The 26910-nt window shown below is 45.8% G+C and overlaps 1 protein-coding gene and 6 non-coding genes across 7 annotated transcripts in view; 1 reads left to right on the top strand and 6 right to left on the bottom strand.

Annotated features, from left to right (window-relative positions):
• Nucleotides 1-2071: 2071 nt before the first annotated feature.
• Nucleotides 2072-2144, bottom strand: AC3HAE_019723 (transfer RNA alanine (anticodon AGC)). The gene has a single exon. It is a non-coding gene; the product is annotated as a tRNA-Ala (tRNA).
• A 1597-nt stretch (nucleotides 2145-3741) lies between these two features.
• Nucleotides 3742-3814, bottom strand: AC3HAE_019722 (transfer RNA alanine (anticodon AGC)). The gene has a single exon. It is a non-coding gene; the product is annotated as a tRNA-Ala (tRNA).
• Nucleotides 3815-12627: 8813 nt separating this feature from the next.
• On the bottom strand, nucleotides 12628-12700 carry AC3HAE_019721 (transfer RNA alanine (anticodon AGC)). The gene has a single exon. It is a non-coding gene; the product is annotated as a tRNA-Ala (tRNA).
• A 466-nt stretch (nucleotides 12701-13166) lies between these two features.
• Nucleotides 13167-13239, bottom strand: AC3HAE_019720 (transfer RNA alanine (anticodon AGC)). The gene has a single exon. It is a non-coding gene; the product is annotated as a tRNA-Ala (tRNA).
• Nucleotides 13240-13493: 254 nt separating this feature from the next.
• On the bottom strand, nucleotides 13494-13566 carry AC3HAE_019719 (transfer RNA alanine (anticodon AGC)). The gene has a single exon. It is a non-coding gene; the product is annotated as a tRNA-Ala (tRNA).
• A 333-nt stretch (nucleotides 13567-13899) lies between these two features.
• Nucleotides 13900-13972, bottom strand: AC3HAE_019717 (transfer RNA alanine (anticodon AGC)). The gene has a single exon. It is a non-coding gene; the product is annotated as a tRNA-Ala (tRNA).
• Nucleotides 13973-14071: 99 nt separating this feature from the next.
• brd8b (bromodomain containing 8b) overlaps nucleotides 14072-26910 on the top strand; it is a 14058-nt gene continuing 1219 nt past the window's right edge. Inside the window, exons 1-17 of the mRNA XM_084469512.1 lie at nucleotides 14072-14110; nucleotides 16338-16434; nucleotides 16555-16624; nucleotides 17007-17056; nucleotides 17346-17468; nucleotides 17650-17730; nucleotides 18088-18152; nucleotides 18336-18550; nucleotides 19067-19258; nucleotides 19590-19686; nucleotides 20654-20796; nucleotides 21284-21761; nucleotides 22152-22189; nucleotides 22321-22517; nucleotides 23138-23230; nucleotides 23456-23524; nucleotides 23613-23898. Of these exons, the coding sequence (XP_084325638.1) occupies nucleotides 14092-14110; nucleotides 16338-16434; nucleotides 16555-16624; nucleotides 17007-17056; nucleotides 17346-17468; nucleotides 17650-17730; nucleotides 18088-18152; nucleotides 18336-18550; nucleotides 19067-19258; nucleotides 19590-19686; nucleotides 20654-20796; nucleotides 21284-21761; nucleotides 22152-22189; nucleotides 22321-22517; nucleotides 23138-23230; nucleotides 23456-23524; nucleotides 23613-23898 (2313 nt within the window). The 5' untranslated portion in view covers nucleotides 14072-14091. The remainder of the gene's footprint in view (nucleotides 14111-16337; nucleotides 16435-16554; nucleotides 16625-17006; nucleotides 17057-17345; nucleotides 17469-17649; nucleotides 17731-18087; nucleotides 18153-18335; nucleotides 18551-19066; nucleotides 19259-19589; nucleotides 19687-20653; nucleotides 20797-21283; nucleotides 21762-22151; nucleotides 22190-22320; nucleotides 22518-23137; nucleotides 23231-23455; nucleotides 23525-23612; nucleotides 23899-26910) is intronic.

The raw sequence follows: 26910 nt of genomic DNA, 5'->3' as shown, positions 1-26910 counted from the left end.
CAGGCGCTTAACTTGTATAATAACAAACTACTTTAATTACTATTTGGCCGCAAACTTAAACGTGCTTGCTACTCTCAGAACGAAGCGGATGAAGGCTGCACATGCACAGCGTTGCTAGGCAACGTCACGTAAACAAAGGGAGTCTTTCGTGCACACATTGAACCCAAGTTTGCGGGTTAACGGTTCAATAACCAATAAAAATGTACACAAACACTGATACCTATTTAACTTCAATTGCTCAATAATAAAACCTTTTAATAAAACTCTGAATACACATTTTCTTGTCCAGAAGAAACCAAAACGGCACAGAAGTTTTTTATTCAAGCAATGTAGCACGAGTTGGAGTGGAGTTGGTAATGGATATATAGCCTACCCACGGGTGTCGCAATTTAAAAAAAAAAAAAAAAATTAACTATAATAATGGGGGGGGGGGGGGGCGCCAGAGGATCAGGGTAAGGTAAGGGGGGCGTTTGCTCAAAAAAGGTTGAGAAACACTGGCTTAGAGGTACTACATCACCATTCATTTGTAGCGCGTCACTAGTCGTAACGACTCACCGTTACTGAGTGAGTAACCAGTCATGTGTTTGCCCTTCTGTTAAAATATGAGAGTGGCCTATACTTTATATTGTCTCCAGCAGATTGAACTAGTGTAATGCTCTTGTTACTGAATCTATTAAGATCTGCTACTTGTTCTGACTTCTGCTGCATTGATCTTCTCATTACAAAGCGCTTTAACTGCAATCACTGCCAGCCCCTGATAACACCGCCCTCGTGTCTGGCCTGAGAGGTAACCACGGGGTGGAGGAGCGGTTTTTATCACCGAGTGTTGCAACGTTATTCCTCAAAATAGCATTTCAAAAGAGGGATTTGGTGAATAGACACACCCAACCTGGGTGTGTATGACAAGGAACAACGTGAGTCTTGTTCACCTCTCCCTCTGTGGGTGGCTCGATCCGTTTTGTACAAATACAATAGCCCTAAACAAACTTTGTAGGCCTACGTGGCGATGAAGTAAGAGCTGCGTCACGTTTTGAACTACACACTTTTTCCATCTAGTTTCGACTGGGTGAATCCTAATTCACGTGTGGAAAAAAATGAGGCTAAACTTATGTTGATGTTGAAATTAACTGCCCTCAGTAGTCTTTGTTAAATGTGAAGTTGGCATTTTATTTTCTTATGGTGTATATTATGTGCTTACTTGCCAGCAATAAATGAATTAATTTCGATTCAAACAATGTTTCTAGAATTATATTAAAAAAACGCATGTGTGATCTACTTTTACTACTATCTACTATTAATAGCTTATATAGATTACAACGTTATATCTCTTGACTGCTTCTGAGGCAAAGTGTGCATAGTGATTTATGCTTTGCGTCTCAACTGCTGTAGCATACACTTGACATGCTCGACACTTTGCCCAACTAAACTAAAAGCATACTCTACATATTTTGTCTCTAGATCACTATCATTGAAAGGCAGATATTTATTGTTCCACATCGTTTCTCCATTGTTATCGACTAAACGACTGGAATGTAATATTCTAATCTTCTGAATTTTGTTTTTTCATGAGAGATAATCAACAAGATTCAAACAAATAAATGCCTGAAATATTTCACTTTAGGTGTAATGAATCTATAGTTTCACCTTTTAAATTGAATAATTTAAATGAATGAACTTTTCCATAATATTCTAATTTATTGATATGCACCAGTTTATGAACGTGACTGGGAAAGAGATGAATCCTGTATATAAACATGACACTATCAGGCAACTTGGTAAACACTGACGCCGATTTTCTGAAGGAAAACATAGGATTGTTTGATTTCATGAGCTGTCAACCATAATCATCCAGATTAAATCGAATAAAGGCTTGAAATATTTCACTTTGGGTGTAATGAATGTATAGGTATAATGTATGAGTTTGAGTTTGTAAATTATTGAAAATCTTCACAAATTTCTATTTAATTTACATGCAGCACCATTATATGAACGTGACTGGGAAAGAGGAATCCGACTGTATGAACTGGACATTATTCGGCAACTTGGTGAACACTGAAACAGGAAAATAAAGTGGAGGATGCGGGCATCGATCCCGCTACCTCTCGCATGCTAAGCGAGCGCTCTACCATTTGAGCTAATCCCCCTACTGGCTAAGAAGAGGTAGGGTTCTGGATTGATCTGTCCTTTGAAAGAAAGCCTGAGGATAGTTTGTGCAGCTCAAATGTTGGAGGGGAAGACTATGGATTTTACATATTAGCCTGCTTTGAATTGTAAAAAGTTGCCCAACTTTTTTAAATTCAAGCCTAAGGTTAAACACATATTGAGGTAATTTTTGCATTTCGAATTATAATAATAATAATACGTTTATTTTATATAGCTCCTTCCACACACACTCAAGTTCGCTTTGCATAATCATTCGCACACACAGAGCAAGACAGCACAACAAAAAGTTCAACAAGACAAATAAAAATACAAAAAATAATATATAGGCCTACAGAGGGTTTTTGCAGTGGTGGAAGAGGAGAAGTGTTCTTGAAACAGAAAGGTCTTGAGATGGGCTTCAAAGAGCTGCAGTAGCCTAAACCAACGTGAGATAATGAAGGAGTGAACCAGGGTTAGTGCATCGGAGGTAGAGAGGAAGGGGCGAATGCGGGCTATGTTACGGAGGTGGAAGAATGATGTGGGGATCGGGTGAGGGGTCAAGCAGTATGCCAAGTTTTCTGTCAACAGAAGCAGATTGTAGGCCTACTGGTGTTCCATCGAGGTTCAAACTGAGACCATTTTGTCCGTTGAGATTTGGGACTGATGAGAAGGATTTCTGTTTTATCTCTGTTGAGTTTTAGAAAGTTATCGTGCATCCACAGCTTTAAGTCTGATGGGCAACCATATAGGCTACGGATGATTTGGCCAAGGTGCAGGATTTATATGAGGAAGAGGACAGGCCCATGAAAGACATAGGCCTAGACGTATAGTTTGAACAATTTCGAAATTCGGCGCTTTTGAGTAGGCCTACACCTTTTCCCCCAATAGTGGATATATAGGCCTAATTGAATATTTCAATAATTATATTTAAAGTGAAACTCGTATATTATATGGATTAAATACACCCAAAGGGAAATATTTCAAGCCTTTATTTTTTTTTTAATCTTGGAGCTTTCGCTTTTTGGTTTACCATACCTCACCTTTTTAAATACGCCAACCACGCAAGAACCATACGAAACGACTCGTATATTAACGTGAAACAAATCAAGTCTCTCGATCACTTTTACGCACAAAAATATTTCTGATCTAACAGTCCTTTTTTATATTTAGCCTACTTATATAGGAAATAGAAATATAAAAAAAAATGCAAGTGTGATCTGCTTTATACATAGCTTAATAGCTTATATAGATTGCAACGTTATATCTATTCTCTTGACTGCTTCTGAGGCAAAGTGTGCAGAGTGATTTATGCTTTGCATCTCTACTCTTGACATGCTCGACGCTTGAAAGCCAAACTAAACTAAAGGCATACTCTACATATTCTGTCACTAGTTCACTATCATTATAAGGCAGATATTAATTGTTTCACATCGTTTCTCCATTTGGAATTTAATTTTTAAAATATACTAACTTCTCCAATCTAATAATTTAGATGTAGGCCTACCAGTATATGAACGTGACTGGGAAATGATACGGCTGTAATTGACAAATGACACTGTCCGCCAATTTGACGCCGATTTTTTTCTGTGGGAAAACCTATGGAGGATGCGGGCATCGATCCCGCTACCTCTCGCATGCTAAGCGAGCGCTCTACCATCTGAGCTAATCCCCCTGCTGGTTGATCCTATATACTTGTTTTTTTGTTTTTTTGAAACTCAAGTTTTGAATAAATATTGACGCTAGTGACAACAAGGTCGTGATCCTACTTTGAATTTTTAAATATTTCCAAACTTTTTTAATTCAAGCCTAATCAAATACTGAGTAACGACATTTCGATTTTTTGCATTCCTAGTTATGAAAGACATATATAGACATAGTTTTAGTTATGAGCAATACCGTAGCTCTGCGCTGTTGATTTCAAACATTTACCCCCAATATTGGATGTATTCCATATATGAGGGCGACTGGGAAAGAGACGTCCGGCTATGTATGAACCAGTATGACACTGGGAAGCGCCTTTAAGGACACTGGAGAGGATTTTTTTCAGGAAAATTTATGGAAGATGGCAATAGAGACCAATCTGACTGTATATGAACGTGACATTACCCGGCAACTTGGTGAACACTGATAGGCCTACGGGGAAAAAGTGTGGAGGATGCGGGCATCGATCGAACTCTCGCATGCGTTTACTGCATCTTGTCAATTTCGCCAAAGTAAGCCCAACATTAGCCAATCACGTTTCTCCCTGGGGCTTACTTTTGACCAATCACGTTTCTCCCCTGGACTTACTTTTGACCAATCACGTTCTTCCCCCCTGTGGCTTACTTTTCGACGTTCGGTACGCTAGTCTTCTCAATGTCAGCTATGGGACACTGCCCAGTCGCATTGGTGTTTTCATCTATTTATCAATCTTAAGGTAAGATATGCTTTTTAGACGTGATGTAGAATTATCGGACACATTTTCTGCTACATCCCTAAGTGTAAATATTAACAGTAATGTTAATGTATCGCTAAATCAATTAATGTGAATAATGACAGATCCAACCAGCTTTTGATTTTATCAGACACAAATTCATAATATTTATTTTATGAGAAATGTATGTATTTTATTTCTGTTTGTGTACAACCAAAAACCAGTCTCAATCTCCTGTATTGCTGGAGTGTGCGAGTGTGTGTTTTCATTTCAATACTTATCTTATTGCTGGAAACTTCAGTAAAAGGAATTAACAAAGCACTCCTTGTGGATTATTCATGGCTTTTTATCAGGTCCTTTTCCACAGGTGTATACAATCAAGCATCTAGATTATGAAGACTGCATGGTGCTTGATTAATACACCTGTGGAAAGGGACCTGATGAAACCCATGAATTGAAATTCCATCACATTATTGAGACCAGTGTTAGCGAGCTGTCTAGTCCTGCAAACTAGGAATGCAGCACGAGGGCAGCATACTTACAATAAATAATGTAGTTTGTTTTAGCTGTATGAATGGTACCCATGTTGTGACGTTAGATACACTGTAACAAAGGTTGCCTCCCCTCATTTAAAAAAAATAAATAATAATGCCCACAGACAAATAATGATTTAGCCCTGGGGACAGGCAACCTCTGGTACAGTTGAATACACAGTGGAATGTACACTTGCAGGTATCTTTCAGGTCCTCTGCTGGACCACGAACGGATCCAGCAGCTATGGCAGGAGCAGGAGAAACACGTGGGCTGTATCCAAGACCCAGAGGACTTCCTGCTCTACATTAAGACAGGCGCCCTGAAGAAAGGCGGGGTGGAGCTGTGCTGCTACAGGTGTGCCCGTGGCTCTACCTCCCTGGAGTCCTTCCACCTCCACTTAAACAGATTTATTCCAGGTATTGCATACATATGGGTTACTAGTTTCGGATATTTCTAATATTACAGTCCATGTTACAGATTCTTCATAGCATCTCATACGTAGTGAATACCTTGTTCAAGTGTGACAAACGCTTCTTTGTTTATTTAACCTTCAGGAACCAGTGCCAGTGATGCACATTTCCAGGCGTATCTTCTTGAAGGGCCGATGCGCTGGAATGATGACCGGATGAAGGACGCCGTAAAAGGAGCACCTTCCATCCGCTGTTATGGCAGCGCTCTGAGAGAGGCAGTGGACCAGCTCAGCCGAAAGGTGCTAAGGAGATGCTGGGATGAGCGCTATCGCACCCCTGGAGCGTACACAGGCAAGAAATTATCCCTCATCCAACATGAAAAAGAATAACTTAATTAATTTGTTCTTTAATAACACTATTTATTAATCAATTTAACCTTTAAAGTATTATATATTATACAGCAATTGGGTTCTATGGAATTATTTATTAGTTTCTGATTGGTCGAGAGCAGTGGCGGCTGCTGGTCTCAAAGAGGGGCAGCTCATTTTCGGCTTACATCATATAAATTGTCAATTTATGTATATGTAAATTATGCTCCTTTTCAAGGAAATGCTCACTTAAGGTGGTGATGTCACTGACTGTCACTCACGCGAGAGTTTTATAGTAGCTACATTGAACATTATGCTTTTACAAGCTAGCGTGTATTATTTTGGCCGGCGTGAAAAATGGATAGATTTTGTGAAAAAACAACCTCATCCAGAGGAATCAGTGGCGTCTCAGCCTGTCTTAATTGAAAGTGACATGCAGAAAGAAGTAAGTGGGGATGAGGACGACAGCAGTTCATCAAAGGAGTGTAGGGGCGAAGAAGAGGAACAAGAAATGGAGCGGGAAGAGAACGTGGAGGATGAAGCTGCTACTAGTGCTAGTGGGAATACTGTTAGCGATGTTAGCCAGCAGCCTGAGGAAGGCCCCCGTCGGCCAGCATTGAAGAAGTCCCCTTCGCAACAGTTTGGCAATCAGCAAAAGAGTTTTATTCATGGCTGATTTGACCTGTAGCGTGGCTGGTTTGACCTGTACTCCTGGCTGGAATATTCGATCACGAAAGATACTACGTTCTGTTTTGCATGCAGGCATTTCCGTGGTGGAGGACATGAGTTCCATTCTCAGTCTACCTTCACTGTCACTGGTTACTGCAATTGGCGGAAAGCTACAACAGCTTTCAAATCCCACCATGTAAGTGCAGCTCATAAGTTTGCTATGGAGACAGGGGCCGAATTCAGATTGAGAAAACAAGACAGTTCAAGATTGCGAAATATGCTTGATAAAGGACATGCAAAGATTGTCCAAGAAAATCGTGAGTATATGAGAGCAGTGGTTGAGTCTATGCTATACTGCGTGCCAAGGCATTGCCCAGCGAGGACACAGAGAAGATGATGGATCTGGCAATATGGGAAACTTTGTTGAGTTGCTCAGTTTAATTGGGCAGTTTGATAAGACTGTAGCTAAAAAAATAGAGGACAATCCTGGAAATGCAAAATACACCCATCACGATATCCAAAATGAAATTATGGGAATTATGGCATATGGTCAGACGTCAAATAAGTGCAGAAATCAAGGAGGCTGGACATTTTGCCATCATGGTGGATAAAAGTAAAGACTTGAGTAAAAAGGAGCAAATATCAGTGGTGGTGCGGTATTTGAATAACGAAACAGTGCTTGAAGAATTCTTGCACTTCACTCCAGCAGAGGGGTTGGACGCAGAGTCACTTCTTAAAAGCATTGAACACACACTCGCCCAGTGTGTTATTGATAAGAACGCGTGTATAGGTCAGTGTTATGACGGGGCGGCAGTGATGTCCGGGTGCAATAACGGGCTACAAGAGAGGTTCAGGAAAGAGGTCCCACAGGCATTATATATATACTGCCATGCTCACAGACTTAACCTCGTTTAAGTGGATGTTGTGAGCAAACAAGCGGGTGTGTTTTTTGAAACTGTGCAGCTGCTTTACAACTTCTTTTCAAACTCTGCTGCCCATTATCTTTTCATGAAGAAACAGAACTGGAATCAACTGCACAGCCCGTGGAGTTGAAGAAATGGTCTGATACACGCTGGGCATACCAGTATACAGCTTTGTTGGCTATGAATAAATCACTCCCTGCCATTCTAGCTACACTACAGGATATTATGGGTCAACCAAATGCACGGAGGAAAACGGAGGCCAGAGCTGTAAATGGACTGATCGACGAGCAGTTTGCTTTACTTCTCACCCTGTTTGAGTTCATATCAGGCCAGCTACAATCTCCCAGTTTGGAGCTTTCATCCGCTGTGGACTTGGCTCAGTCTGTTATCGATGCACTCTCAGCAAAACGGGGAGAGGAATCATGGAGTGAAATTCAGGCGAGAGCTAGGGACCTGTGCGTCAGGGCCAGCATACAGAGTAGAGCAGACCACATGAAAGGAGACAGGTCCAGCCACCCCACTGCCTACATGGTTTTGTTGTTGAGGCCCAAACCAAACGCACACCTGTCACATCCTCTGATGACCTTCGCGAGCACTGTTTCTATCCGGTTATAGACCGTCTTCTGACTGAAATGAAAAGACGGTTCTCAATTGAGACTGGGGGTGTTCTGACTGGAGTCTCAGCATTGAGTCCCAAACACAAGCTCTTCCTAGACAAGAATTGTCTTTGGCCAATGGACCAATACTATGGAGTGACTGAAGTGAACCTGACTGCAGAGCTACATCAGGTTCGGCGTCTGCTGGAAACAGAACAAAAGCAAGGACAGACAGTGAATGACACAGTGGAATTTCTATCTCTAATGAGACCCTACCACGATGCATTTATAGATTTATACAAACTAATCTGCCTGTGACATCTGCCTCACGCGAACAGAGTTTCTCTTGCCTCAGACGCCTCAAAAACTACCAAAGGAATAGCAGCGGCGATGCTCGGAACAGCAACTTGGCCCTGTTGGCCATAAACAGCCGGAGGACCAAGGCACTTGACATTCAGAAAATCATTGATGCTTTCGCCACAAATCACAACAGACGGATTGTGCTTCTCTGAAAACATCAATGGTGAGTGCAGTTGATTTTTTTTTTTTTTTATTTGGGCCTAGACTAAGGCTGATTATAATTATTATTTTGTGGTGGATAACCCATAGTCCTTATGTTTCCTGCAAATCTTAAAATATGACATTTACTATACTGGTTTTGCTTGGACTTCCAAGCGGTGATTCTATTGATTTTTGTTTTAAATTCAGTAGCCAAATTAATTGAGGTATTGCATGGACAGATTACGATTTGTCCAACTTCTGGTAAAGCCTTGCATCTGTTGTTTGCCTTATTTGACTTTAATAAATAACGGTGTATCTTTTGGCATTGTCTCTCTATGTAATGCAAATAGCGGTGGACATTGTGGGTTAGTGTTGTGTTTTTCAGTTGAAAAGCACGCATTTCACGCTGATTGAGGGATTGGTGCGTGATTCATGTTGTCCTCTGTGGGTCGGATGATCTGTTGGTTTGTTTGTTTATGCTCTGTGTAGCCCGGGTTGTCTTTGATGCTGTTGACACTGTCACAGTTCACTTCTATATGAGATCTATCAATTGCTGTTGCTTGTGAATCAACAGAGGCATTTACATAATGCTTGAAACTGACTTTTGAACACCATGCGTCTGGCCTTGCGAATATATATATTACCATACAGTACATCCCTCAGCACCATCACTGAATATTTCAGACCCACTGTAGCACCAGCAAGAAAAAATCTCTGGCACCGCCACTGCCTGCAGATGTAGCACCAATTGTTGCCACTAATGAGAACAGTTTGTAAAGCTGAGGCATTGCACTGTCCAACTCCATGTCTTTAAGGAACACCAAGAAATCACACCGCTTTCCCCTGTCACCCTGCAAGTCCCGATCTGAATACAGGTCTTGAAGTTCAGACCTCAGGCGGAGTCAAAGTGATGGCCAACTACCAAAATTATATTAAACTTGAACAAGGAAATGTGGGAATTATGTTAAACTGAAGCAAGGAATTGTGTGAATAAGTGTATGAAATGTACGATAAATTGTCTAGCAATTTCGCCAAGCAAATATCAAGAAATAGGTTGCAGTTCGTCTTTCGACTTGCTTGCAAAATCCGCGATGGGACTGAGGAATGAAGACAGCTCCGGCGACTTTTTATAGTTCAAAATCGCTGTCAATCAAACAGCAACTCAGTCTTTCGCAGACCCTCCAATTATCACGCAGAAGCCCAGAGTCCAGGCCAGCCCACTCCTCCATTCACCCCCAGAGACGCTGAGCGTCCGTGGGAGGGACATAATCGCAGCATTATCCAATGATCGTCGATTCCACATGATGGACATTCCATGAGTGGGAATATCCCAGGACATCCCCACTCTGACACTGTTTTAATGTTAGTTAGTTGGCAGTAGAATTGTTGTATAAAAGCAATATAGCACTCGTGATCGTGGGGTTGGTAATGGATAATCCACCGATGTTGTTACCTGCACAACTCTGCCTCTAGCCTCGTGCCTACGGCCGAACAACACCGGTGGATTATCCATTACCAACCAACCCCACGATCACGAGTGCTATATTGCTTACAAATATTAAGAATACTTTCTTTTTTTCTGTTTTGTTTTTGTAGGTGAATTGCTGGGAATGGAGTACTTGTGCAACCAGACCGGCAAAACACTGACTCCAGTGCTCCAGAACCCAGAGGAGGAGGACAGGCTGGTGGAGGAAGTCAGTGATGAGGACATACAAGATGAGGGATTTGCAGAAGAGATCACAGAGGACATCACAGTTCCTGTGCTCGATGAGGATGACCCCTGCCGTCATCTGGAGAACAGGCCCTCACCTTTGATGACGAGTCCTCAGGCCTCTGCATCACCTGATGATCTGCCGTCCACGTCACGTGATGGAGGACAACATCCTGCTGCTGCCCCTTCAGTTCTGCCTGACACCTCTGAGGCTGCACGGGAGAGTGAAAACAATCTGTCCGACGAGGCTCAGGTAAGACACTTTAACGGCTATTTCAATCCAATCTCAATGACATTTTATTTCCCATTTATTACTATTAATCAATCCATTTATTAGGGAGCAGTCATTGGACCGGATGGGATCGCTGGGTGGGACAAGGCAACGCTCTACCATTTGAGCTAATCCTACTGACTGAAGAGTGGTACTTGGTTCTGAATTTATCTGTCCTTTTGAAGAAAGCGTGAAGAAGTTTGTGCAGCTCAAATGTTGGAAGGGAAGGCTATGGATTTTACATATTAGCCTGCTTTGAATTGAAAAAAAGTTGCCCAACTTTTTAAAATTCAAGCCTAAGGTTAAACACATATTGATGTCATTTTTGCATTTCTAATTATAACTTATTTTATAAAGCTCCTTTCACACACTCAATGTCGCTTTGCAGAATAATTCGCACACACAGAGCAAGACAGCACAACAAGAAGTTCAACAAGACAAATATAAATAAATAATATATACAGAGGGTTTTTGCAGTGATGGAAAAGAAGTGTTCTTGAAACAAAGGTCTTGAGATACATGGGCTTCAAAGAGTTGCAGTAGCCGAAACGTGAGGTAATGAAGGAGTGATCCAGGGTTAGTGCATCAGAGGTAGAGAGGAAGGGGCGAATGCGGGCTATGTTACGGAGGTGGAAGAATGCAGTCTTAGTGAGGGATTTAATGTGGGGATCGGGTGAGGGGTCAAGCAGTATGCCAAGTTTTCTGTCAACGGAAGCAGATTGTAGGCCTACTGGTGTTCCATCAAGGTTCAAACTGAGACCATTTTGTCCGTTGAGATTTGGGACTGATTAGAAGGATTTCTGTTTTATCTCTGAGTTTTAGAAGGTTATCATGCATCCACAGCTACAAGTCTGATGGGCAACCATATACGGATGATTTGGCCAAGGGGCAGGATTTATGAGGAAGAGGACAGGCCCATGAAAGACATATAGACGTATAGTTTGAACAATTTCGAAATTCTGCGGTTTTGAGTAGGCTACACATTTTCCCCCAATAGTGGATATATTAGGCTACATACAGGTGCATCTCAATAAAGGCCTAATTGAATATTTCAATAATTATATTTAAAGTGAAACTTGTATATTATATGGATTAAATACACCCAAAGGGAAATGTCTTTCTTTTTTTTAATGCTGATTATAGCTTACAGCTCATGTTCACGAGCGGAGCCGCAGAGCCCATCACCAACGACCAATAACCTCAACCCCACTGAACTCAACGTTCTGGGGGTTCCATATCCCAGAAGGCTGTCGTTCGTGAGACATATTTTGTCCGCTTTCTTTTAAATTATGGGAAATATAGAAGCAAATAAAGTGTTTGAGGCCTTATAGTGTCCTTTTCCAGAATCTTTCAAAATGAGCACCATGAGCTGATTATCGTCCGTGTGGAGCCCTATATAAACAGGTGGAAGGTCTGTCGGTAAGTGGAGCGGTGCTCCTGTCCCGCCGCTGACCTTGGCATTGACGTATCTTAAAAGAGTTTGTGGATACGTGATGAACAACACGTGTGTGCGGACAGGAGCTCTCGCTTTTTGGTTTACCATACCTCACCTTTTTAAATACGCCAACCATGCAAGAACCATACGAAACGACTCTTATAATAAGGTGAAACAAATCAAGTCTCTCACTTTTACTCACAAAAATATTTCTGATCTAAGTCCTAAAAAAATTATCTGCTTTATATACAATAATGTACAATGCTTTATATAGATTGCAACGTTATCTATTCTCTTGATTGCTTCTGAGGCAAAGTGTGTAGAGTGATTTATGCTTTGCATCTCTACTCTTGACATGCTCGACGCTTGAAAGCCAAACTAAACTAAAGGCATAATCTACATATTCTGTCTCTAGATCACTATCATTGTAAGGCAGATATTAATTGTTTCACATCGTTTCTCCATTGTTATAGTTATATCTACTGGAATTGAATTATTAAAATATACAAACTTCTCCAATCTAATAATTGAGATGTACCAGTATATGAACGTGACTGGGAAATAATCCGGCTGTACTTGACAAATGACACTGTCCGCCAATTTGACCTCGATTTTCTTGACACTGAGGCCGATTTTTTTCTGCAGGAAAACATATGGAGGATGCGGGCATCGATCCCGCTACCTCTCGCATGCTAAGCGAGCGCTCTACCATCTGAGCTAATCCCCCTGCTGGTTAATAAGACGTACTTGTTTTTTTTTTGAAGCTCAAGTTTTGAATGAATATTGACGCTAATGACAAGGTCTTGATCCTACTTTGAATTTTAAAATATTGCTAAACTTTTTAAATTCAAGCCTAAGGTTAATCAAATACTGAGTGACGATTTTGCATTCCTAGTTATGAAAGAAATATATAGACATATAGTTTTAGTTATGAGCAATACCGTAGCTCTGCGCTGTTGATTTCAAACATTTACCCCCAATATTGGATGTATTCCATATATGAGGGCGACTGGGAAAGAGACGTCCGACTATGTATGAACCAGTATGACACTGGGAAGCGCCTTTACTGGTTCTTCACTGGAGAGGATTTTCTTCAGGAAAACTTACGGAGGATGGCAACAGAGACCAATCTGACTGTATATGAACGTGACATTACCCGGCAACTTGGTGAACACTGATACAGGAAAAAGGAGTGGAGGATGCGGGCATCGATCCCGCTACCTCTCGCATGCTAAGCGAGCGCTCTACCATTTGAGCTAATCCCCCTCATTTCACTTTGTACATTATTCAACTTGTCCAGACATATTATTATTATTCATGAAATGCAATGGGATTGAGAGGGATAAATGGCAATAGGATAAAGAGACGCCCTGTCTGCAGTAATGGCAGGACACATAATATGTTATTGATTTTTTACAAATGAAGGCCAGAGTTTCTCGGACATGTTGTAACAAACAGTTGACAGTACAAACAAGACGCACATTAATGAGGTCAGCGTAGTCTGGCTTTTAAAAAACTATTGGAGGATGCGGGCATCGATCCCGCTACCTCTCGCATGCTAAGCGAGCGCTCTACCATCTGAGCTAATCCCCCTTACAGTCATCCATCCATCCGCTCATTCACAATGCTGTTAAGAAGGCTTTGTAGTAGCTGAAGTTAAAGTTGTATTTGTAGTTGATCGATCATTTAATGGAATAGTTTGTGCTCTTGTCATGTTGGTGGATTGAACATATTACTGTACTTTGAATTTTAAAAGGCAACAATAGATATCACCAGTTTTTCCTGAGGTTTGTCCATTTTAGTGAGGCTCATTTACTGGGGGCTTTCAGCCTATGACGTTGGGTTTTAACTAATAAGAACTTCCATGTTCATGCCTAGTGTTAGGGTTAATATACCAAAAACATGATCATACAGAGGACCATCATATGGAGGATGCGGGCATCGATCCCGCTACCTCTCGCATGCTAAGCGAGCGCTCTACCATCTGAGCTAATCCCCCTGATGGCGGAACCATCGTTAAGGGTCGACTACCCTTTCCTTTCTCGTCGACCCTTAATGCGAGGGAACCTCTGACTGAGATCCGGCGGAAGTACGGATCACGGCCTTGTCACAAAAGAAATGGCGAGCGGAGTCGGTAGTGAGTATAACTGATATTCGTAATATGTATATATATATATTACCCCGTGTGTGGTCCCCGGCCGGACCGTCGTATCTAAAAGACACCCGCAGTACCGACGACTCTTCTGAACCGCGGTCCGTGTTTAGTTGAGGCTGTTTTGAGGATCGGCGGATCAGAGCGCAGCGGTGTGTCTCACTAAAACGTCCCCCCTCCAACGGGGCTAAACAGGCTGATTTGTTGACCAAAATATAATTGAATAGCGATCAGCGAGATAATTCCACATGATAATGTCATCATATATATTATGTATAGGTTTATTTATATATATAACATTTCTCTTACAAATACAAATATTTGAACACAATATGCAAATCGTATCGGTAAAAAATAAACATGCCTTAATTAATTTAACCCAAATCAAACCCATGGCCGATGCATTTGGACTTTCATCATTTAAGTTACATAACGTGAGCATATTGTTGAAGAGTGATTCAAACCTCGGCCTTATCGTTTTAAACCGGATTCCAAAGACCACTTTCCCACTTTAAACAAAGTGGGAATCCACTAGCCAATAATATCATATATATGAATGTGGCTGTTCAGTAGGGTATCCTATTAATGCATATGACCAGTACGAGCACAGCCGTGTAGTAATGGTCACAAGTCGTTTACATCAATGGTTTTAATACGTTTCATTAGATAGATGGTAGCTACAGAACAGTCTGGTGGTCACCTTTGTTTATAGTGGGATGGTGGTCTTTGGATTCCGGGTTAAAACGACAGGGCCGAGGTTTGAATCACTCTTCCACAACATGCTCAACGTTATGTAACTTATCTTTGGGAAGTCTAAATGCAAGTCTAAATGGAAAGGAATGACACAAAAACGAAAAAGCGAAACGCTGATCCGTGTCCCCCTTGGGAGCCGGTCCGTGGACTCCCGCCATGCCGGACAGTCGGATACACACAACCACGCCGGACACACTCAACCACGCGCAGCCTAATTCTAGCCCCGGGAAAGGGGCGACACACACGGCGAAACGCCGATCCGTGTCCCCCTCGGGAGCGGGTCCGTAGACTCCAGCCACGCCGGACACACACGCTGCGGTTTCTCACTGTCCATGGTTCTGAAGTCTGTCGCTGCTGTGTGCGCGCTGTCATGATACAGCGCGCACAGCATTACATGAAATGTTATGCACATTTACCGTGCATAATGAACGCTGAGTTGGTAAATTTACAGATTGACTGGTAATTCTGCACAATTACCGTTTTCCCAAATAAACCTTAACATACACAAAACAGTGGCAGAGGCGGCCAGAATTAAATCAGTTGGCACGGCGGCCTATACGTTTTAAATAACTTACCCTTTGATGACCGCATTACTTGAAAACAAAGTCCATCCTCCTGTCCTTTTGGATGAAGTGGTTGAAGGCGACTGATCCTTTGCTTTTAATTTAATTTACTTTAGCTCCTTGGTTGATCCCGTCATCCACGGGTATCGCGTATAGTTGGTGGAGTTGAAATGCCTTTCAAAAGCTTTGGTTTTCTGAACCAATTTTAGCTCTGGTGTGGATCTTCCTGTTACGACTAACTCCAACTTTTTATTAAAAGTTAACCTAGAAAACTGAGTAAATAAGATATGAGATAAGATATGTAAAAACGATACGATTGGTCAATTTTACTGTCATTTGAAATTAGTCTAATTGAATTACTATTACTCGACCCTCTGTGAAATTATAGCGGGACCACCAATCACAGAGCTGCATAGCATTTTCCTCCCAACAACTGCCGAGTCAGCAAAATTCTGATAGGCTGACAAAGGGGCTTCTTTCATTTAACCCTTCACATTCCAACACAAATTGAATAGGCAGGTTGAAGGGTTTATTTCCTCAGAAACATTTTTGTTTAGATGTTGATTGTCAAATTATGAATTAATAAAATAAAATTAGAATATCTAGAATATCTTAGGCCCTCTCTGACGGCCTAGAGGGCCCTGACGGTTCCCCTCTGATATATACTAGTACATATTATGACATTATTATACAGAATTATCTCGCTGATCACTATTAAATCATATCTGTGGTCAACAAACCCCCTTACCTCTTCTCACCAAAATCCACACAATGAAAAATGATGTGTGGCTCATTGGAATATTATCTCAGATTATGTGTAATTTCAGGTTGACCGCATTGATAGTTTCTTTCTACCTACTGCCCAAACTAACCACAATCGTCCTTTTTCTACGTAGAACACAAAATCCTGAACGTGGGTCCGACGGAGCCATGGTCCGTCAGGGAGAAGCTCTGCCTGGCCTCCTCGGTCATGAGGAGCGGGGACCAGAACTGGTGAGTCGCCACAGCCGCCGTCGTCCCAGCGAGCGGCCGCCGGCGTAACGCCGCCCGATGTGTGTGATCAGATCCCCAAGTGGTGTGTGTTGGTTCTAAGCGATTGGCTCGGTCTTCCAGGGTGTCGGTGAGCAGAGCCATCAAGCCGTTCTCAGAGACCGGACGACCTCCCGACTGGTTTTCCCAGAAGGTAACGGACCAATCAGATGCTTCCTTGCGTTCAGGGTGTTCACATCGCCTCCAATCAACAAATGGGCCATATTGTGTTCAATTGATTATAAATGACACATATGATATGTACAATTCTGAACAACGGAACAAACTGAAGCAACCAATTGCAGCTTGGATCGGACCTCTATTTATTGGATTGTTTCCAAAGTAATAGACAAAACAACACTGTTTCCTATGGCAGAGTTAACGGTAGCAGTTTATAAACCTTGTGACTGTCCAGCTATTTTAATGACCCCGTCTAACACAGACATCAAGTCACACGACCACATCTCAACAACAGTCAAGAGCGGGACAAGAAAAAAAGGTTGCTTCACAAAACCCTCCTCTGATCTGTTTCACAGCACTGTGCCTCTCAATACTCTGAGCTGCTGGAAGCAACAGAAGCCCCCAAGTGAGTGCAAGACACACACACACACACACACACACACACACACACACACACACACACACACACACACACACACACACACACACCGTACCTAGAGTTATATTCTTATTACAATTGCAAACTTGATTGCGAATTGCAAATTTAAAGCGAACACCCTTTGCCTCATTAAACGTGTGTGTGTGTGTGTGTGTGTGTGTGTGTGTGTGTGTGTGTGTGTGTGTGTGTGTGTGTGTGTGTGTGTGTGTGTGTGTGTGTGTGTGTGTGTGTGTGTGTGTGTGTGTGTGTGTGTCAGGCGCAAGCGGGGGGAGAAGGGCGAGGTGGTGGAGACCATCGAGGACGTGATCGTACGCAGGCTGACGGCCGAGAGGATAGAGGAGCTGAAGAAACTACTGCGAGACACACAGGAGCAGTACAGGTGAGGACGCGCACACACACACACACACACACACACACACACACACACACACTCTGAATAACTAAATGAAAATATACCTTTTGCTGAGTCATTATTAACATGCTGTGGGACACCGTGACTCATGGAGCGTCACACTCTGGCTCTGCGTCTAACCGTCGCTCCCCCCCCGCTGCGCCGACAGGAAGTTGAAAAAGGACGTGGACCTGATCCAGACGGGCCACATGGACGTCCAGCTGAAGGAGCTGTGGACCGACATGACTCTGTGAGCTCCCCTCTCTCCCCCGTCTCCCCCTCCGTCTCCCTCTCTGCTCTGGCCCAGAAGTGGTCTACCTTTTGCTTGTGGAGTTACCAAGCTTTAAAAAGAAATGGCTGCATCTTTTTCTGACCTACCACGCGGTTTAGCCACAGCCAAACACACATGTTGACCGCCTATAGCGTGACCACGCTGTCTGTAGTCTAGACCTCCGATCGCACCGTTTGTCCATTGCAGGGTTTAAATAGCGTTTACAATGCTAGATGTTTCCATGTGCTTCAAGGGAACAGGAGCACTCCTCTGCGGTGCTTCTTGCTCAATGCGTGCGTATGTGTTTTAAGGATGTGTGTTGAAAACCTTTTCCAGAAAGAAGAAACAAGACGAAGACGAGGCGGAGCAGAAGAGAAAAGCCACCGAGAATGCTTTTCAGGGTGCGTTTGGCTGGTTTAAATCAGTTCCACTTTTGAATTGATATCATGCGTAGATCTTTGTTTGGATTATTACCATGATTTTTAAACAACCACAATGTTGTTGGTGGCCTATCTCTAACTCTCTCTCTAACTCTCTCTCTCCCTCTCTCTCTCTCTCTCTCTCCCCCTCACCGCCTCCTCCAGTCCGCCAGGCCATGAAGAACACCCCTAAGCGAGTGCCCAGCGTCACGGTGCGATCTCCCCTGGGCGCCAGCCCTCCTGGCCTGGAGCCTCTGGCGGACCCCGCCGCCCCCGCACCCCCCACGGCCCCCAGCCCCAGCCCCACCACCACCGCCACCGCCACCGCCACCCCCACCTCCACCGCCCCCTCCTCCGAAGACACGGGCAGCCACCACACTGTAAGCCCGCTAACACACCACCAGCCATATGAAGATCCCACCGTACGGATGTGAATAGGACTCTTTGATTAATGGGGATTCATGTATTAATCCATAGGAGTCAATTGTTATCTTGACGTATCAAGTTGTCAGTCCAGGAAGTGTACAATAGCAACCACTAACACAAGCGACTAAATAGTTTAATTTCTGTAACGTTTCCCTGATTAAACGTATCTATATCTAATTGATTTATTATCAGTTATAATGGATCTAAAGTCGTGCTGAGTCATCATCTGGTTCTCATTGTCTGACACAAAATGGTGGAGTTTGAGGTTGTTTGGTACGTGGTGAAGCTCAGCCACCCTATTGGATGGGGTTAGAGCAGATGTTTCTCTATGGGAATTTAAATGAGCACAGGGTGATGGTCGGTGATGGTCGGATCGCAGCGTGGGCCCTTTTGTCATATAGACGCAGAGTGTCTTGTGTTCAGCGATGGTCCTTTACCAGCGCAGCTCACTGTGGTCTCTGCCTCCCCAGGCCCAGGGCGCCGGAGTGTTCCTGCCCGTCGCCGAGCCCCCGGGCGTCGGGCCTAAAGACGGAAGCCTGGGCCCTCTGGTCGACGACTCCCCACAGAAGAGGTGCCTCACCCAGAAGGCCACACCGCCGCCTTCCCCCCTGCTCTCGGAGCTGCTGAAGAAGGGCAACCTCATCTCCGCCAGCCCCCGCCTGGTGAGCACTCAGCCGCCACCAGAATGCATTTCATAACTGAGCTCTGAAGGGTTCTCAATCATGCACTCAAGCAAAAAAATTGTTATTGTTTATATATATTTATAAAGTCGTATATAGTGTATGGGTGGAGATTGATTGATTGAGATTCAGTTTTAAATGTACTTTAACTTTATGCGTCCACGTTCATCGTGCATCGGGTGGGTGTTCCGTGAGCATTGTGTAATAACAGGACAGAGGCGGCCCTGTTTGGGGCCTGGAACCCCTTCTGGTTCCCGCGCGGCGCCGTGCGTGTCGTCCTCTCACCTGGCCGCTGTGTGTGTTCATGTCTCAGGTAGCGGAGGGCGACCTGACAGCCAGCCTGACCAATGGAGTGCAGACCGCCACGGCTACTGCTGCCATGCCGACCAGCCTGCACGACATCACCACCGGTGGGTTGGCCTCTGGACACGCACACGTGAACACACAAACACACACAGACACACACACACACACACACGCACACGCACACACAGAGACACAACACAGACACAACACAGACATTGAAGAGTTAATAGCTGATTTAACACCATGCAATGGTCCAGTTGTAATTGAGGCCACCTTGCTATGACATTCACGTTTACATTTAGGGCATTTAGCAGACTCTTTTATCCAAAGTTACTTACAACCATTCATAAACAGTCACACACTGACGGCAGAGTTTTCCAGATCGAACTAGCAACCTTCTGGTAGCCAGTCAACTCAGCTCCACCTCCTGAGCCTCTGCTGTGTATTCGTCCATCTATGGCATAAAAACAGTAGCACACCACCGTACACAGTACACCCACTCACACATTCCAAGGCAGGAATGTGGATGCCCAGGTTGTCACATTCACAATACTGCTAGTGCGAGAGCTTTCATCAGCGGGCCAGAGCTGTGAGGAGACACTTATCTTCTGATGCCCACTGCGTGTGTGAGCTCGTAACCGTCATCACATCAATTTTCTTTATTGTTTTGCCGGTGAAAGTTACAAGGCTGTACGAGGCGGTGTTTGATATGAAATATAAATCCTTGTGTGGTTATATTACTGGCTGTATGCCAGCCTACATTCAAGGGCTTGTGGAGAAACTAAACTTCAGTGGCTCGTCACTTTACCTCAGGGCTAAGGACAGTCCATTGAACACACAGTATTATGAGATTACAGTATTATAGAGAGAGATATCGTTCAGTTGAATAAATACACACACACACACACACACACACACACACACACACACACACACACACACACACACACACACCCCTACACCTTACCTATAGTTATATTCTAATTACAATTCCTTACAGCGAACACCTTGTCTCATTAATCGTGTGTGTGTGTGTGTGTGTGTGTGTGTGTGTGTGTGTTATCCCTCCAGAGGGGGAGGCGGAGGCGGCGGTGAAGGCGGAGCTGGGGGCGGAGCCGGGGCTGGTGGAGGAGGACCTGGTGGCCGTGTCCTACATGGGGGACGAGCTGGACCTGGAGACGGTGGGGGACATCATCGCCATCATCGAGGAGAAGGTAGGCCGCCCGGGGGAGGGTCTGTTTGGGGGGGGGCATGTTTCCTCTTCAGCCCGCTGTAATCCAGTGGAGGGTCGGTTAGTCTCTCAAATCAGACCTTCGGTTCATGCCTGCAGTGTGGGGTGAACAGGGCGCTTCACTTTATTTCTCTTCGTATTGGTTTCGACCAATCGTGTGGCTGTAGGCCGGGATTTGTCAGCCCGTGATTGGTGAACGCAAACTGGGCCGGCACTAGTGTCTGAAAATATTTTATAATGGCCAGTGTATACAGACTTCTTATTTTAGTGTATATATATATATATATATATATATATATTAAAATCTGCTTCTGAAAGCTTAATTCACTCACACAAATTAGTTTTCTTTGGGAGAGTAAAAATAACAGGGCAATAGTATATAATAGGTCTCTCTCTCTCTCTCTCTCTCTCTCTCTCTCTCTCTCTCTCTCTCTCTCTCTCTCTCTCTCTCTCTCTCTCTCCCCCCCCAGGTGGATGACTCTGTGGAGGCGTTGGACGCGGCGGCGGTGGAGGAGGCCCTCTCCCTCTGCGAGGAGGCAGACTCCGGGGCCCACCCGCTGCCGGGCCCCTGGGAGACCCAGGCCCAGGACTCTGAGCCGGGGAGCCCCGCCCTGGCCCCGCTCCACGGGGCCGAGCAGGAGCCCCAGGGGGCGGCCCCGGCGCCGGCGCCGGCCGTCTCCCCGGGCCCCGCCCGCGCCGAGACCCCCCGTCTGCCGGAGCCGGCGGGGGACCAGCAGCTCCAGGCCGGCAGGGAGGGGCCGGCGGTGGCGGCGGCGGCGGGGAACGAGGTCACTTCCTCCGTGGCCTCGGACGACTGCACCGCGGGGGGCGAGGCGGGGGACGGGGAGGGCCCGGCGGGGGAGAAGGAGGAGCCGGAGGAGCCGGAGGTGGTGGTGAAGAGCGAGGGGGAGGAGTGGAGCCAGCAGGAGGTCAACCCGCCCTGTCTGGGTGAGGAACACACACCTCACGCACGCACACACGCACACACGCGCTGCTATGTGGTTTCACTGTCTGACTCAAGACGCACCTGTTCAGAGTTCACCCAGACTCTGCGTAGCCTCCCCCCTCCCCCACCCCTCCTACCTCCTAGCACTTAATGTACGCACTTATATAGTGTGTCGTACTTAGCTATAGTACTGAGTTGTGTAGCGTCTTCTCCTAGCTATCTCTGCTGTATACGGGGAACGGGTGAACCTAGCGATTGCCAGTGCTTGGCACTCGGTTCAATGAACATCCTCACTGTACCCACAGAGATATATTCTTTCACTTTCTCATGACAATGCTAAATGCCCTAAATGTAAATGATTCCGGAAACAATCCTACTCGTGTGTCCCACAGACTCTGAGGACAGCTCTGTGTCGGGGAAAGAGTCGAAGGTAAAAAACACACACACACACACGCACGCACACACACACACACACACACACCTCCATGTTCGTCAGCCGCCGCCGGCTGATTCCTTTCCTCGCATAACAAACCGACATAATGACGGTGGCGCTGTCGGCAGGAGGTGAAGGAGGAGGACGCGGGCAGCGAGGCGGAGGAGAGCATCGAGCTGAAGGAGGAGTGCGGCGAGGGGGAGGGCCCCTACCTGTCGGAGGCGGAGCGGGCGGCCAGCGAGAGCGAGGACGGCTACGGACCCTCCTCCCAGCGCTACACCACGGCCGACTCGCTGGCCAGCAGCCCCGCCTCTTCCTCTCAGTTGTGAGTGGCCGGCCCTTCGTGCAAACTAGAGTGTGGGGGGCCGATCGAGTGCTGAGGAGCAGTCGGCGCGGCCGTTGTTGGCTGTTGGACCTCCTGCACTCTGGCCTGTTGAGGTTTAGATCATATTAGATCTAACATGAAAGAGTTTTATCAAAAGCTTTTACCAAAAGTGACTTATAATAATAAGTACATTTGTCAGACGAAAGAGAAACGACGATATATCTCCGTGGGTACAGTAAGATTGTTTATAGAACCAAGTGCCAAGCACTAACAATCGTTAGGTTAACCCATCCCCCGTATACAACAGGGATAGCCGGGATAAGACGCCGCACAACTAGTAGTACTATAACTAAGTACGACATACAGCAAGTGCATACATATAGTGCCAGGAAGTACAACATACAATAAGTAAGGAGGGGTGCGAGGGGGGGTGGCTATGCCGAGTCCAGGTGAACTCTGAACAGGAGTCCACCAGGTCCACGCCACGCCACCGTCTGTCCCCGTTTTCCATCATTGTTTACGACTCGATGGATCAACTCCGGTTCCGTCCTGTCCTCCAAACATAGAGCCCCGGTGTAGAATGTGTCCTCACGGCGACGCCCCCTCTCTTGTGTGCGTAGCTCTACGTGCGGGGAGGACCAGGAGGCCGTCCAGGCCCAGAAGATCTGGAAGAAGGCCATCATGTTGGTCTGGAGGGCGGCGGCCAATCACAGGTGAGCTCCCCCCTCCCCCCGACACACACTCACTCACGCATATACACACTCATATTCACACACACTCACTCACTCACTCATACCACACACACACCATGTAGATGTGGCCAGCCGGCTGGTATGTGGCTGCTGTCCTAAAGTGAATGTCTGCTGTGTGTGTGTGTGTGTGTGTGTGTGTGTGTGTGTGTGTGTGTGTGTGTGTGTGTGCGTGTGCGTGTTTCTCAGGTATGCCAGCGTGTTTCTGCAACCCGTGTCAGATGACATCGCCCCGGGTTACCATAGCATAGTGCACCGGTGAGTGTGAACACACACACGCGCACACGCACACACACAAACTCTGTTTGGGGTCTGACCCGTGCGCCCCCCCCCCCCCCCCCCCCAGGCCCATGGACCTATCGGCCATCAAGAAGAACATCGAGGCGGGGGTGATCCGCACCACGGCCGAGTTCCAGCGGGACATCATGCTGATGTTCCAGAACGCCGTCATGTACAACTCGTCGGACCACGACGTGTACCACATGGCGCTGGAGATGCAGCGCGACGTGCTGGAGCACGTGCAGCAGTTCCTCGCCACGCAGCTCATCATGCAGACCTCGGAGAGCGCCATCTCCACCAAGAGCCTGCGGGGCCGCGAGGGCGGACGCAAGCCCGGGGAGCCCGCCGAGAAGGTGGGTGGCGGGCGGGATGGGGGGGGGAGGGGGGCGGGCGGGGTGACGTGGTGGGTGGGTGCCGCGAGCCCCGGGGAGAAAGGTGGGTGATGGCGGCCAGGGGGGGGGCGGGGAGACGTGGTGGGGGCGGGAGGAAGGGGGTGTCGGCGGGTGCAGTGTGAAAGGGGAGGTGGTGGGTGGTGTACATTGTGGGGGCGGGAGGAAATGGTTTGTGTGCGGGAGGATGTGGTTTGTGTGTGGTAGGAAGTGGGTCGTGGGAAGGAGGAAGTGGGTCATGTACAGTGTGGGGCGGGAAGAAGTGGTTTGTGTGTGGGAGGAAGTGGGTGGTGTGTGGGAGGAAGTGGTTTGTGTGCTGGAGGAAGTGGATCTCCTGTGCCCGTGCAGTCATGCCGTGATGTTCATTTTGTGAATCGGTGCCATTGGTCAACAAGGAAAAGCCTGTAGTCTATAAAGTCAACCAGCTGTCATTGATGAGTATATTTTGTTCTCGTTATGCAGCGTTCTATCAAAAGCAACACTGAACTGTATGTCCTTCCCATATTAGCGTACTGTACGTAGCAGCAGCGCACGGGTGCAGACAGACGGACGGATGGTATGACCACCCTGTGTCACACTATGCACCAGGGTGTGATTCACCCGACAGTATGAATCAGGGTGTGATTCACCCTAAAGTACAGTATGAATCAGGGTGTGATTCACCCTACAGTATGAATCAGGGTGTGATTCACCCTACAGTACAGTATGAATCAGGGTGTGATTCACCCTACAGTACAGTATGAATCAGGGTGTGATTCACCCTACAGTACAGTATGAATCAGGGTTGGGGGTGGGCCTGCTCGTCCGTCCGTTCGTTGATTTTTTTCTTGATTTGAAAAAGCTTCAGTAACTTGCATCTCTGAAATCCTTTTTTTACCATTTGATTCGAGGATGATCCGGTCATGATATGAGTGTGTGTGAGATTGTGCCGTGGTAAAATGTTGTTTTTTATGGAACAGTGGATTGGTAATTGATTGATGGTAACATAAGTATATGTAGTGGTGAGTGCAGATTATGGACACAAATACAGACTGAGCTGCTAAAAAGACATTTACATTTAGGGCCTTTAGCAGACGCTTTTATCCAAAGCGACTTACAATACCGTACATTTGTCAGAAGAAGAGAAACAACAATATATCACTGGATGGAGGATGTTCATAGAACCAAGTGCCAAGCACTAACCATCACTAGGTTAACCCATTCCCTGTGTACAACAAAGATAGCTAGGATAGGACGCTACACACCCAAGTACTATAGCTAAGTATGACATACAATAAGTGCGTACATTAAGTGCCAGGACCTACAACATGCAATAAGTAGGAGGGGTGGGAGGGGGTGGCAATGCAGAGTCTCTGAACAGGAGTCTTGAGTCAGAGAGCCGGGTGGGACGCACAGAGCAACGCACCGTACACATTTAAACACCTGGATCACATTAAAACACCTGGAACACATTAAAACACCTGGATCACATTAAAACACCTGGATCACATTAAAACACCTGGATCACATTAAAACACCTGGATCACATTAAAACACCTGGAACACATTAAAACACCTGGAACACATTAAAACACCTGGATCACATTAAAACACCTGGAACACATTAAAACACCTGGAACACATTAAAACACCTGGATCACATTAAAACACCTGGAACACATTAAAACACCTGGATCACATTAAAACACCTGGATCACATTAAAACACCTGGATCACATTAAAACACCTGGATCACATTAAAACACCTGGAACACATTAAAACACCTGGAACACATTAAAACACCTGGATCACATTAAAACACCTGGAACACATTAAAACACCTGGATCACATTAAAACACCTGGATCACATTAAAACACCTGGATCACATTAAAACACCTGGATCACATTACAGGGGGAGGGGGGGGTGCATCAGGGTGCAAATAATCAGCCAGAGTTTCTTTGGTTACCAAGACAACCGTGGAGGCTCGCTCTCTCAATCAGTCAGTGTGCGTCCTCTCTCTGGCCGTCTGCACCGTCATGCAGCTTACTTCCCATCCGCTCTTCCTCTTCCTCCTCGCTCAGGCCGCGGTCGTGACCCGAGCCGATCTGCTTTCCTCTCCATCCCTCCTGTTCTTTATTTTCTTTGCTTCTTTTTTTTTGTGTGTCCTCTCTCGTCCTGTTCTTCCTCACGGTCTCAGGACCTAAAGGTGCACTGTGTCCAGATCTAGACTCTAGATCTAGACTCCCTGAGGTGCACGGGCTGAGGGGATGGATCACATCCCTGTACTCTACTGGTCAGACTGAAGAGTTGACCTGCAGTGCGAGCTATGAAAAACGTATTTCAACGTTGACATCTGGCTTGTCACCTTGTAACCAGCACCACACCTAGAGTCTTACGCAGTGCTCCGTTTCTTCTGTGTGTGTGTGTGTGTGTGTGTGTGTGAGTGTGAGAGTGACCTCTGGGCGGCGCCGCCTCTGTCTTCCTTCTCTTATTGTCTCTCTCTTAACGTTTGTCCTCCTGCAGGACAGTGTCCCAATGGCCTCACCTGCTTTCCTTCTCTCTCTCTTTGTAAGTATTCAGGTCCCCTTCTATCAGGCCATGCCAACCCCCCCCTCCCCTACCCCCCCCATCTCACACATCTCACCCCACTCACCCACCAACTCCCCAAACAGGATCTGCACACACACACACACACACACACACACACACACACACACACACACACACAGACCGAAACAGAGACAAACACACACACGCACACAGATAGGAGATCCAACATCCAGGAAAGGAAGCTAAAGGTGGCCTTGTTAACCACAGACACCTGCGCAGGTGTTTCCTCCACCAGACCAGGCTCTCAATAACCCCCCCGCTCCCCCCTCCCTCTCATCAGCCCTACTTCAGCCGACTTCGGGGTGAACCACCAACACCTGCTCTCTTTTTTTTTTTGGTTTGGGTTTTTCATATTTTGCGTCGTTGGGCGACCGTTCGCTCGT

The sequence above is a fragment of the Micromesistius poutassou genome (genome assembly GCF_964030765.1).
Source record: "Micromesistius poutassou genome assembly, chromosome: 6".
NCBI classification, from domain to species: Eukaryota; Metazoa; Chordata; class Actinopteri; order Gadiformes; family Gadidae; genus Micromesistius; species Micromesistius poutassou.
This window is presented reverse-complemented; position numbering and strand designations above follow the sequence as displayed.